At 50.0% G+C, this 14,178-nt stretch overlaps 1 protein-coding gene across 1 annotated transcript; it reads right to left on the reverse strand.

The window, feature by feature from the left end:
* Positions 1-9,832: 9,832 nt before the first annotated feature.
* Positions 9,833-13,564, reverse strand: LOC123138931 (protein RESPONSE TO LOW SULFUR 1). Its single transcript, XM_044558781.1, has 2 exons — positions 13,501-13,564; positions 9,833-10,277 (listed from the first exon to the last, which is right to left on the reverse strand). Exons 1-2 carry the CDS (start codon positions 13,562-13,564, stop codon positions 9,964-9,966), a joined length of 378 nt encoding a protein of 125 aa, XP_044414716.1. The 3' UTR covers positions 9,833-9,963.
* Between the last annotated feature and the right edge of the window lie 614 nt (positions 13,565-14,178).

Consider the following 14,178-nt stretch of genomic DNA (forward strand, 5'->3'; position numbering starts at 1 on the left):
GCCGACACCCCGCACCCTCCCCCACTTTTTGATGATATTTTTAAATAACAAATTTGATGATATTTTCAAATAAGAAACTTGACGATATTTTCAAATAACAAATTTGATGATATTTTCAATTTAAAAACATTTGATGATATTTTCAAAAAAAATTGATGATATTTGATGATATCTTCTGTTCTAGTCCTCATGAAAATAACAAATTTGATAAAAAAACAAATTATTAGATGCAACAAGAAATAATGAAAAAAGAAGTTACTAATGGCGCACCAGAGGAGGGTGCGCCATTGCTATCAAAAAAAGGTACTAATGGCGCACCAGAGGAGGGTGCGCCATTGCTATCAGAAAAAAAACTACTAATGGCGCACCAGTTGGTGGTGCGCCATTGCTATAGTGTCTAGCTGGATACCCCTTCGCCCGATCCCCCCTTCCCTCTCCCTCGCCAGATACCTCTCCCTCGATCCACCGCGCCGCTCCCTCCCTCGTCCCTCCCTCCATCGCGCCGCCGCTGCCGCTGCCCCGACCCACTGCGCCGCAGCCGCCCACGCCGCCTCCCTCTCCCCTTCCTCCCCCTCGAGCGCCGCCTCCCCCAAGCTCGCCGTCTCTGCCCTCCGTCATCTTCGCTCTGGCCACCACCAAATCTCTCTTGTCGGAGCTGCCCCTCGATTGCGGCTAGCCTCGTCGGACGCGCTCCTCGACGGTGGCGCGAGCCTCCCCGCGCGGCCTGGTTAGTCTCTCTCCCTCCCTCCCTCTCTCCCCCGCTCATCCCCATGCCCCCACGGGGCGGCGACCTAGGGTTAGGAGCAGGAGCTCGCCGCCGCCGCCCCGTCGTGCCGCTGCTGCTGCTTCTTGCGGCCGCCTTTCCTGCATGCTCGTGTGCGTATGCCGGGCCCCACGTGCTCGTGCGTTGCCGCCGCCGCCGTCACGCGGCTGCTGCTTCTTGTGGCCAGTCTCCATCCTAATGAAAATAGTAGATTCAGTTAAAACAACCCAGTGGGAATTAAGAATTCAAACATATAGCAAAGGCAGATTTCTCACAAACTCTACCATCTAGTATCCTATGAATCAGACATTCGCGAACCCTAGTAGCATCTTCAGACATTCAGTAACTGAATTTGGGTTGTTCTGTTCGTCATGCAGTTCATGTCTCCCCCGGATCGCTGTCGAAGTGCCTGCACTCGCTGGATCTATCACGGAACAAGATCGCCAACATCGAGGGGCTTCGGGAACTGACGAAGCTTTGCGTGCTCAACCTCAGCTACAACCAAATTTCGTGCATCGGCCACGGTAAGTCGCAGATGGTTCTGCTGGTGTGGTAATTGATTTACTTGTTTGGTTTGGTAGCTGGAGCACTGTATCAGTGGTGCTAAACTGCTCTTGTTATCTGACTGGTTGGTGCATAATGAGCCACCGTGTTGTGTATGGCATGCCTAAGAATTGGTTAAGTAGTAAGTTGTTTAGGCTTGGCCATTTCCATTCATTGTAGATAGATAGAGTTACGCTTTTGTTACATTGCGTTATCTTTATGTAGAGTAGTAATGCTCCACTTCCACATATTTTTAGTTAGTTATCTTCCAGTAGTATTTCAAATTGAAGCCCTGAGCATGTTCTGTCATGAAAATAGAGTTTTGTCTCTCATGTTCTGAATTTCCTCTTTTCCTCAAATTTTGCTTCACAATAGTATCTCTGTGGTTGTTGTTTATCATCTTTCAAGTTTATCTTTGTACTAGTATTTGAGCTCTTTCCATCATCTATTGTCATGTGGAACTTTTTTTACAGTTAAAATGACCATGATTTACTGTGTCCAATAGTTGGGTTTTTTAAGTCTGTTTACAACTCTAGTACACTTCTCTTACACTTACTGAGGACTTGTATTTCTGCTTTTTAGGTCGGCGTAAATTTGGTAGTCTCTGAGTTTTGTTAATCCTATGATCTGTCGCTATGTCAGCCTTTGTAATTTGCACCTATATTATGTAACACTACTTGATGATGTTAAACTGTAACTCCCTTTCCTTAGAACTGTAATTACTGTAGCAACAAATCCATTTTCATCTATATGTATAGCACACACAAGGAAATGACTGTTCTGTGTTTTTTGTGTTTGTTTTTACAGTCCTCTAGTAACTGAGCTACTGTTGTGTTGTTGTTCCTATACTGTAATTGTTTCAGTGCACACTACCATGACTTAATGTTTAAAATAGTTGTTTTCTTTGTATCCAATAGTCAGCGTATATTTTTCTTCAGAGGTAACTGGTCAAATGTTCAGTGTGTATGTCTGAACTTGAATGTTGCAATGTTGTTTTCTTCAAAGGCTACTGTCAAAAACTTGAGCTACTGTCTTGCAAAGATGATGATCATCTTGCTAGTTTGCTGGGTTTTGTCTCCGACCATTGTGTCATGATGAATTTGCAGGTACCCCGAGAGGCCCTTGAGTTTGCCGGAATGTCGATTAACTTCCGTTCCGGCAAATTCGGGTACTCCATATGTCCTATTTTTAGCAAAGGTCATGTTGAAATTTTCCGTGAATTTTAGCATGACTTTGCTAAAAATAGGACATATGGGGTACTTGTGACTAATGCATGGGCCGGGGTATCTTAGTACTTAGTTAAGTAGGATCAACTGCCCCGCCATTCTTGCTGCATTAAACCATAGGTGGCAATAGAGCCAAGTGATTAGGCCCAACTTAGAATTCTTCTTAGCATCGATAAACCCTAGATGATAAACCCAACATAGGTGGCAATAGAGCCAAGTGATTAGTGCCAAGTGATTATGCCCAACCTAGGGTGCCTCGGCATCGATAAACCCTAAATGATGAAAACTTAATTTGGCTGCCCCGGATGCCTCAGTGTCGATGAGAACCTAAATGATGTACGCTTAGGCTTTTAGGGTGCATCGGCGTCGACAAACCCTAAATGATAAAAGCTTAGCTTTTAGGATGCCTCGGTGTCGACAAACCGTAAATGATGAGACCATGATCTTGTTCCTTGACAATAACCAACTTTTTGACCAATTTTTTTCCTATTTAGAGTGAAACATGGCCCACAACGATGAGGCCGGCGGTTCAGGCGGCAAGTAATTCTGGGAGCTATCCCAGGAGTTGAAGGAAGAACATTACCGCTATGAGGACGCTGCGGACGACACCGATCCTGACTACACAACCCCTAGTGGCGTCGGGGATGACACCATTGATGGCGCCGCCGAGGATGCCACCACTGATGATGGCGGCGCACGCACAGATGGCAGCCAACCGAAGAGGCAACGGAAGGACCGGCGCCCGAGCGTGCTCGGCACCATCAGGGAGGAATTTACTGAAGTGAACTCCGACGGGCATCCGACGGCGCCCAAACAAGTAGTCAAGGGGTACTCGGTTCAGCTTGGGTGCATTCTCCGGAGCACCATCTCGATCAACACCGAGAACCTAAGGCATAAGGACCGAGGGAATTTGCGCAGCCTCCTCTTCACGAAGCTGCGCGAATGATACAAGTTCCCCGCTAAGTTTGCAAACACACGCCTCTCAGGTAATAAAGTGAACAGTGTTGCCCTCACGAGGATGAGCACGGCCCTGTCTACTTGGAGAAGCACGGTGAAGGCAATGATTGAGAAAGGTGATATTTATGACAAGATCAAGGTGAAATATCCTTTGATGAGCGAAGATGACTACAAGGAGTTCAAGATCAAGTGAGAGAGCAGCGCAACCTCTGAATCAAGTCAGTGGGGGAAAGAAATGCGGTAGTTGAACTTAGGGGTCCACAAACTCGGTCTCGGCAGTTACAGAGTGGCGGAGCCTATATGGGACAAGGAGGATGCGGAGCATGCCGAGCAAGGCCTACCACCCCGCTTCGAGAAATACCGTGACAAGCAGACCAGGAACTTTCTCAGGGCCCGGTACAAGGAGGACTCGGTAACAAAGGAGCTTACCATGGATCCGAAGACCAGGGCGCTTGAGCTAGTTCTGGTAAGGAATACACCCCCGCGTAATTAGCTCCATATGGTTGCATTCTAATTAATCCCCAATATTTCTAAATGGTTCACGTTCCTTCCGCGGGACAAAGAAAGCAGTAGTGCGGGGTCGTCTCAGAGCTCCTCTTTCTATACCCCTTTAAATAGGGCGTTGAATGTAATGAAAAACAAGGATAAGCTCAGTAAGCCAACATCAGCTGGTCGTGTCGCCGGCAAAGGCTTGTCCACAAAATGGTCGTCATATTATACCGCTGGTGGGCGAAAGGAGAAAAAGACCAGCTCGGAAAGCCAGTCGCGCGAGGTTGAAGCACTCAAGGCACAAGTGGTGCGGGTTCCGGAGCTTGTCCAAGAGCAAGTGGAACAACAACTGGGAATGAAGCTCAACGCCATGGTGCCTACGTTGATTCAGGGGCTGACGACGTGGATTGCGGGCGGCTAACAGGGGCCTCCACCGATTCCCAGCTGCACGGCCAGCAACTCGCACAGCACGCAGGCGGCGCCATTGGTGTCTCCGGCGGAGGCGGTATTCGTGTCTCCGGCCGGCACGGGCATTGGAGCTTAATGCACCCGGGTGTACGCCGGCCGGCACCTCGCCAGCAAGCGGCCCCTCCGTCAGTTGCACGCCCGCCGTTGGCGGTGCCTCGACATTAGCCGAGCTCGACGGCATCACGGTAACTAAGCCTCTCGGCCGATAACTTCATCTCCTTGCCTTTGATTGGGCATCCCTGACACCCTACATGTTTTCGCAGGGCGCCGCAGACATTCCTTGCACTCTCCTGCACTTTGTGGGCAGCGAGTTGGTCGATGTCGCCAAGGGCAGAATCGTTCAACCGGGCAACCCCGTGGTCCACGGTAATCCGATGCCACCCACAGTGTATAGGATTGAAGTGGTTCGGGTGCTGCCAGGCTGCGACGAGTTGTTACCTCCGATTTGACCCGCTGGGGCCGACGAAGAAGATGATATGACCCTCAGCGCCTGCGTAAGCTGGCCCCTGCTTTGGACGAAGAGCCAGATTCGTTTGGGGGCGGGGGACACCACCCCACAGACAAGACCGCCAGTCCTGCCGGCGCCAAGCCATGGCAAGAACGCCGCAACGCTACTGGACCTGCCGGACATCCCTATGGCACAGGATCCGGACATGCATATGGCACAGGATCCGGACAACGATGACAACGACGACGGTACATTTACCAATGTCGATAAGTACTTTGCTGAACATGGGTACGGTGACGAGTTCTGCGGGCCTCCTTCTCAAGAACCCAACCAAGACGACCGCGATCTAGCTGGTACGACGGAGAAACCCAGTTGCAACAGGCGTTGTCTGGCGTTCAGTTCTCAGGAGACGCCTCGAGCTGCCGCCTTTACCGAGCCTCAGATAGCTGAGGTGCGAAATATTATCAGCCCCAACACGCTCAAGAAGGCGGTCTGTGAGCAGAACTCGGTCCCATTACAGCAGATCAAGAAGAAGAGCCAGAAACGGAAGACTAAAAAGGGCGCCGGTGCGAGCCAGTCGGCACCGAGTACGATCCGTGCTCAGGACGGGCCACCTTCACCTAAGGACATCTCGAGGAGGGTGCATGTGGCGGGTAGGGCGATGCTACCGACAAATATGCTCAATGTTGCAACCGGTGCTATGCGGAGTCTGCACGATAGTGTTCTTTCTTTGGAGAAGCGGCGTCTCAGAGAGATTGATGTGGCATACCCGGTTTTCGTGGCCAAGGTGCCAGAGGGCAAGGGCTTTGTGGATGGCGACATCGGGGGTACGATCGTCCTGCGATTTGATGACATCTTTACTATGTTTAACCTTCATCCGCTGCACTACACCTTCGTTCGGCTTTTTTCGCTGAGTATGGAGATGCGGATCATTAGAGACAAGACCTCGGACATCGTGATAGTCGACCCCTTCTACATGCATGCCAAGCTCTTGAGCAGCTCTGGGGACCGCCAAGTCGCGAGTTCACACCTCGAAGGCGTCATTCTGGCAAACCCAGATAAGGATAACTTCCTTGTGGCTTACTTTCCCGAGTAAGTCATCCCTTAACCGCCCCGTAACATATGATTTCTTAGATTTCGATCGTTCTTTTTTTTCTAACATTCCGTGTTCTGTGCAGTGACACACATTGCAAACTCATCCTCTTAAGCCTGAAATATTCCATTGCCCCGTATTTTGACCCGAACCGTGACTCCAAGATAGACTACACAAATATCAAGAAAGTTCTTGATGATGTTCTCCCCGGCTACGCCAAATCTGGAGGCACCTTCACCAGGGCAGTTCGTAAGTACGGCAAGCACATGTTCGCCAACAATACGACGTTCTACTGCGTCAAGCAGCCGCCTGGCGGTCAGAAGGATGCCTACTACGCCCTCCATCACATGCGGGCGATCGTAAGGGACCATCATCACCTTCTGCTACCAGATAATCTCAAAGATTGGGCGGCGAGCTTGTCGGCAATCCAGGACACGGACATCAGACAAGAATTCTTTTGCATCCAGTCGGAGTTTGCGGACATCATCCATCAAGATGTCCTTCATACCTCGGGGCAGTTCTTCCTCAGATATCAACCGTCCAACAGTGAGATAGACGGAACGCTACAAATGCAGGCTGACAACGCCCGCGATTTCATGACCATCACGACAGACGGCGGCTTCATCCACGCTCCTGTCCCATGAGTCGAGTCGAAAGTAGTGATGTGTAGTTCTGAAACATTGACTGGCTCATGTTGTAATTAAACTTTAATGAATTATATGTCTCTTTGGTTTGGACAGTCGTTCAACTTAGATGTAATTGATGCTATTTATTAGTAGGACCATGAATCGTGCTATTAATGTCTTGCTTTTCTCTTCCGATCCTTTTGTTGCATACTTATATATTGCTTATGTATTGTCTATTGTTTGGCTTGTGCATAGAGATGCCGTTGTATGTCGTGTACAAGGGTAAGGTTCTCGGAGTCTACGACGACTGGGAGGAGTGTCGGAGACAGGTTCACCGTTTCAGCGGTAACAGTTACAAAGGGTACACCACTAGGGCGGAGGCGGAATCTAGATACGCCCGCTATCTAGCGGGAGAGAGGAGGGAGCGTTGGAGGAACGGGATGAAGACCAGTTTCATCGCGATGATGCTCATCGTGATGACCGCAGCTCTCTTCTATGTGATGGTAGTTTAGATGATCGATATCGACTTGTAATGTGAAGACAAACTTGATACTCGCGGTCTCGAGACTTGTATTGTTTTATCTTTGTTCGGTATTTTGAATTCGGAGACTAATATGATGAATTGTATTCGGGGACTAATCTTCTATTGTATTCGATGAATCTGCTGTTGCTGTGTGCTGCTGTCTATATTCTGTCCAATAATATATTTTGTAACCTGTGCAAAAATCAGAAAAGTAAAAAAACTAATATTCATACTAATGGCGTATCACCTCAAGGTGCGCCATTAGTATGCCAAAGGATACTAATGGCGCATCACTACAGAGTGCGTCGTTAGTATGCCAAAGCACATGGTTACATATGGCCCCCTGGGAGGCATACTAATGGCGCATGGTGTTCTATACTAATGGCGCACTACGTGGTGCGCCATTAGTATACCAGATACTAATGCGCACCAGTGATGCGCCACTAGTAAAAAATACTAGTGTCGTGATACTAATGACGCATCAGTAGTGCGCCATTAGTAGGCAAAACTGGTGCGCCATTAGTAGGCCTTTTCCTAGTAGTGAACTATGGGAGGTGATGACTGCTTGTGTGATCATGCACAATATGATCGTAGAAGACGAGCGCCCGGAACGTCTGTACGATCAAGGCTTTCAGTTTCAGGGTGAGAATGTTGTGCCTGAGCATGGAGTAGCGGCAACATTTGAGCAGTTCACTCAGATTCATGAAGACATGCGTGATTGGGAAACTCACGTGCAACTGCAAAATGATTTGGTTGAGCATATATGGACTTATATTGACAACCAATAGATGTATCTACTTTTATTCTATTTTTATTTTTATTTGGCCTGTAAAAATTATACTATTTATTTGGGCGGTTGTTAAAAAATTTCATTTCACAATATGTTAAATGCAATGCAAAATTGGACAGTCAGCCGGCCACGCCTGCATATATGGATCGGCGCGTTGGGCGCGCTGTCGATCCATATAAAAAACAAGATGGATGCCGGGCGGGCCGCCGATCCAAACGGATAAAAAGCGGACGAAATCGCCGTCCGTTTAGGTCGGCCCGTTGGAGTTGCTCTGACAGAACAGCATGTACACTATGGCACACGACACCTCACAAGAGAGACGAGCAACACATGAAAGAACAACCCCCTTTGAGGAGGATTATAAGGCTGCATCAACCTCGATAGTGCTAGTATACTGTATATTTGTTGCTTGAGCGTCTCCCATGCAAATGCGCCTTGAGCTCCTCTCTTTCCTTGTTGGGTCCGCCTGCGCTGCGCTCCATCCTACGCCGAATCCACCATTCCCCCATACCCTGCTCGCTTTGCGTTTGTCTCTTCCCTATGTGTAGAATCTATAGGGAGGGAGCCATGCATGAAACGAGATGAATGGATTAATACTACGTAGTTCGTACAGCAGCAATTGGCATGCATGCAGCTCCTCCGTCGTCCTTTCTTCTTTATCGGGCTCGCTGCTAGCCTCCCCTCTGATTCATGCATTCATGGCGGTGGCCATGGCAGCCTGCCTGCCTGGCACTTGTGGGATCCTTCCCTTCCTTGGTGGTGGATTTGGTTGCGCGCCACATCGATGATGCGTGCCGGCAAGTTGCGGGCCCGAATCATGCGCCTTTTCCTTGTGTTGCGTGTCACCGCTTAATAATCTATTTAGATACGCTGACTGTGACTGACAGTCTCGTGTTACTCTATGTAGCGTCTGCTCACTAACTTATATGCATACTACTACATGTCTTTACGCACCTAGTGGTTCGTTAGAATTAACATATGTTTGGACCCATAATAATGCCACTGTTAATTTGGCAAGAGAAAAATTCACTGTAGGTTACAAAACTTGAGCCGGATGACACTTTGATATCACTAGTTTAAAATACCTGAACTACGGTCCATATACTTGCGCAAAAGAGCCGGCAAAGCTGGTCGTGGGCCGGCGTTTGAGGAGCTGGTTGCCATGGCGTGGCAGAGCCGCACCCACACAGCGGGGTTCGAGCTGACTCCACCGTCTGTTCGACCATTGTTTATGCACTTCTCTCGCATTTTTTTTCCCAAGCTGAAAAAAGGATCAACGAGGACTTTTTTAGGCAAATCAACGAGGAATTTGTGTTTTATTAGGGGAAAACAACGAGGAAAGTCGTCGGCCTGTGGTCACCGGCAGCGATCAAGTCGGCGCTGATGACGACGACCGACGTGACGCACCAGGATGACACGCTGATCGTCGACGAGACCACCGGGAGGCCGAACTGCTTCGCTGTGACGGACCCCAGTTCCGTCGCCGCGAGGAAGAAGGCCACAGCATCCTCGCCAGTCCCGAAGAGCACGACGCGGCCGTCGTCGCGGAGGAGTGAGCCGGCGAGCTGCAGGAAGAGGCCGAGCGCATCGGCGACCGCTGCCCAGAGGACGTGCGGCCTCGTCACCACCAACTTCACCGTGTTGTGCTGGTTGTCGACCTCGTCAGCGGCGGACAACGCGACGGTGATGGTGCCGTTGCCCGCGGTTCTCCCTAGCTGGTGCGTCCCCGACGAGTCATCGTGCGAATGCAACGTCTTCCCGCGGTCCGTGGAGCTCTGAACGAGCGCGCACGGGCGGCGGCGTGATCTGCAATAGGGTGTGCGACATCTGGCGCATGATGTAGTAGCAGTTGCCGTAGAACCCGGCGCCGGCGCGCGGGAGCGAGGCGTGCAAGAGCGGCCGAGCGTTCATGGCAAAGCAATGTTTGCTGTAGATGCCACTGCCGCTTCAACATCAGTACATACCACTGGTAGTACTATTCAACTGTAGGCGTGCAAGTTACAACCATGGCAATCTTGCTCGGGTCTAGGTGCTCTGCTATCTGCTGCGTGCGGCGGTGAGCTCCTGGACGTGGCCTTGGTACGCGTGCGCGAGCTCGAGGGTCTCGCACTTGGCCTCGCGGAGCTGCACGCACAGCTGCTCCTCGGCCTCCTCCGCTGCCTCGGCGCGCAGCTGCGCAGCTTCCAGCTCCGTCCGCAGAAGCGCCACCTCCTGCTCCAGCTCGACATTCCAGGAGCAGCGCCTCGGGGCTGACCTCCCGGGGGCGTCGGCGTCGAAGGAGAAGGCGAGCAGGTGGCCGCCGTCGTCCGCGCTCCAGCCGCAGGGTATGCCCCTTGACGTTGACGCCGGCGCTCACCGCAAAGGCCCTGTGCCACTCCACGTGCGTGGGGAACGGCACCGGCGGCGGCGCGACGGCGCCCAGGCGCCATGGTGGGTACTGGTGATAGTACGGCGGGGGCACCCCATGCAGATGAGGCCGCGGCGGTGGTAGGTTGGGGCGGCCGCTGCTTCCGGTGTTGCCCATCGTCAGCGACGACGAGCAGAGAGGTTGCGGGAGGAGAGGAGACAGCGAGCTGGTGTGGTCCGAGTAGGTTGGACTAGTATTGACCCTAGGCTCGACCAGGTGGCGGTCAAAGCCGAGCTAGCGGCCGCTGACTCGGTCAAGTCAGCGAATACGTAGACGAAATCGTATAAATGACCAAAGTGAGCCCCTTGCACAAATACGTGAACCGTAGGTCGGGTATTCTGAAATAGTGGTACTAAACTGTCAACCGGCTCAAGTTTAGTGACCTACAGTGATCTTTTCTCATTTGGCAAAGTTGGCGAGAGCACCGTGGTTGGGGTTGAGGGGGTAGTAGTATCATCAGGACTAGAAAGACGCGCAATGCATGCGATACAGTATACACTGCGTCAGGTTGCCATTGCTCAAACTAGAGAAGAAGTTGGAAGTTGAATCATGAACTTTGAAAACCCAGAAACTCTAGTGTTCCACAGCTGCTGCGTGTCAAGTTTTAGTTGCGCGGCCGCGGCTGGTTGGCTTGTAGTAATTCCAAACTGAGTTCACCACTCAGGAACACAGAGCCTACAATGCCTGGGCTAAGTTCTGACGACGGAGTTTTAAACACGTTTCAGCAAAGGCACACTAACTGTTCAGCACGCGTGGCAGTGTGTCGTGATTGCTAGCTGCTTCCGCATCGTAGTTTCAGTCTCCAGTAACAGAAAAAAATGAATGCTAGCTGATCTGTGGGCCCGGACTGGAGTAGCCGATGTGTGTATTCTCGGTACTCGATCGGTAGCAACTTTGCAGGATGGCCCACCCTCCTCTCTCTTTATACTCACTCTTGACTGACCAGGCTGGCCACATGACCTACTCCGAACAAACGAATTTTCAAAGAGCAAGTTTCAGAGAGTACGGGTATATATCCGCTGACATGTTCATTGTTTTGAAATTGCTTCTCTGAATTTTCTTGCCTTGTTTCTGCCCCGTACGGGTGTGCAGTGTGCTACAGTAACGCTAGTTGCCTACGTATAGCACCCCAGAAACGAGGCCGGCAGGAATTCACCGCGTGAGATTCAGCGTTTTTTGTTGCCCATTCCAACCCATCCATCCCAAGCAAGCAAAGCATATCTCTTCTTTTTTTTTTCCGTAGCAAAGCATATCTCTATCTACGTAGTAGCTCTGCTTGTTGTTGCATCACGACCAGGCCGGCTTTAATAATTTGCCCAAAGCGCCAGGACGACGGACAGTAGAGGCTCCAGCTCAGCTAGCTGCTGCTTTCCGAAAAGCAGCGTACAATGAACTAATGGGAACATGTTCATCACGGCACGTACTATATATATACGGAGTCGTCCGCTGTTTCCTCTTGCTGTCGGGTGTCGCTCTCCTTGTTCGTATCGTAGCCTAGGTAAGGTTTGCCTTCTGGAGCAGTATGGTTTTTGTTCGGTCCATATGTGCATTTGCGGTCGCGCGAGGAATCTCTGAATCAGTCAGCCTGAATATTTGCAGTGTCACAGTGTGCACCACCTCGCTCGCCTGTTTGTTTGTTTGGAGGACCGCATGCAATGCGTGCGTGGTCACCGTCTGTATCATGAGACAGTGGACACACAAACCAACTGCTGCCCGTACTCGTTTGAATTTTGTTTTAACGATTTGTATGTAGGAGAGTAACAACTACTCCCTCCGTTCCTAAATACTTGTCTTTCTAGGCATTTCAACAAGTGACTACATACGGAGCAAAATGAGTGAATCTACACTCTAAAATATGTCTACATACATCCGTATGTAGTAGTCATTTGAAATGTCTAGAAAGACAAATATTTAGGAACGGAGGGAGTAGTATGTTAGTGCTAGCTGGTGGGTCATCTACTGATACCTGTGTGTTCACTGCAAAGGCCACAATGCATGCATGCATGCAATTGCCGGACTCCCATCCAAGAAGCAAGAAGGTACTACTCCGGCAGCAGCAGCTTAAGATTAAGGCTGCATCAACCTCGATTGCAGGCAGCATAAATGTTGCCGCAGCATCATCTCCCGTGCAAAAGCGCCTTCAATTCCACTTTTCTTTCTTTGATTTGATCCGTTTGTCTCTTCCGCGGAGAATCTACAGGGAGCCACGAAATGAAGTGGTAGCAACTGTTCTGGTACGGCAATTGGCATGCATGCAGCCTCCTCCATCGTGCTCCTTCAATTCATCCCGTGCATTGGGACAAGAGAAGGCTTACACACACCTTGGCCCTTTATATTTCTTCTTTCTTGGCCTCGCTCCTTCCCCGGCCTCCCATTCATTCATTCATTCATTCATTCATGGCGACTGGTGAGGAGGATCATGGCATGGCAGGATCCACTTGTGCAAGTGTGTGATCGATCCTCGGTGGATTCGGTTGCGCGGCACATGATGGGTGCCGGAGGATCGAGAGCCCGAATCATGCGCCTTTTTTCGCCTCCGTCTCAGCTGATCGAATCGATCTCGGCGACGATGACAGTCTCCGTTTAATGTATGCACAGTCTCACTTCCTTCTATGCAGGCGTGTCTTTCTGCAGCTACTGGTTAGTTAGGATTAGCATATGTTTTGACCCATAATGATTTCACTGTTTGGCAAAGTTGGCGAGACCACCGGCCAGGGTTGGGATTGAGGGGATATATAGTATCATCATAGGATCTTCTCCGTCTAGAAAGAAGAGAGGCATGAGTAGTAACGCTCCGCGAGTTTGTGATTTTATAATACTTTGAGCTCCACGTACGGATGCACATGGGAGTTCCTCGCTTTCTTGTGTTATTTCGCCGGTGAATTGGCCACACCTTCATACACCTTCGAATACATCTATTTTGGACTGAATTGCAAGAAACTACCACATTTAGAGCTTATCTTGCAGAAAACAACCTGGTCGCTAATCAATTGCAAAATCCACCGCGGATTCAGTAACAGTTTTACCGATTGCACTGAACATGTGATTTCGCGCGGTTGAGGGCGTTTCTGACAGGTGGGGCCCAATATGCGTGACGTGGCGTAACGGACGCGGTGACGGCACCGTTTGCGCTTAAAACAGACGCGGTCGGGTCGGCAGAGACAGACCGCCCGCGCCCGACCAGATCTCGCTCGCTCCCCTCTCCGGTCGCCGCCGGCCGCCGTCCGCCATGGTGTCCTGGAGCGACAGTGAGAGCACTGAGGGCTCCGCCGCGCAGTACATCTCCTCCGACGACTCCCCTCTCAAGGTCAGAACGTTGTTGCTCATTTGTGTTCTAGGGTTTCTAGGGTTCAACATTGCTTGATTTGAACAAGTTTTTGTTGGATTTCTCAGATCCCAGCTACAATTGATGAGCCGTCGTTCGAGGGTCTTGCTGACGACTTGAATGTGATTTGTGAGCATGGGAATCCAGGGAGGAAATATATTGCATTTGAGGGGATAAGCACTGGTAGGAGGTTCATTGCCTGTGCCACTGAAGTAAGTTTCAAGTTTTGTTTGCAGCATTCCAATTCTTGTTCATGTTCTAGGGTTCATAGGTACTATTCATGTTCTAGGGTTCATAGATACTGTTCATGTTCTAGGGTTCATATTTACTGAATTTAGTTCTAGGGATCATAGGAACTGTTTTTAGTTGTAGTTTTCATAATGATTCATCATTAAATGAATCTGATTCTGGTACATTAACTGAATTAACTATGTAACTAAATCTATAAGTAATGTCTGTAATTTTGAACTGAATTTTTGTATTGTAGGGTGTTGGAAATTGTGGATTAGTGCAGTGGGTA

Source organism: Triticum aestivum, chromosome 6B, assembly GCF_018294505.1.
Source record: "Triticum aestivum cultivar Chinese Spring chromosome 6B, IWGSC CS RefSeq v2.1, whole genome shotgun sequence".
Lineage (NCBI taxonomy): Eukaryota > Viridiplantae > Streptophyta > Magnoliopsida > Poales > Poaceae > Triticum > Triticum aestivum.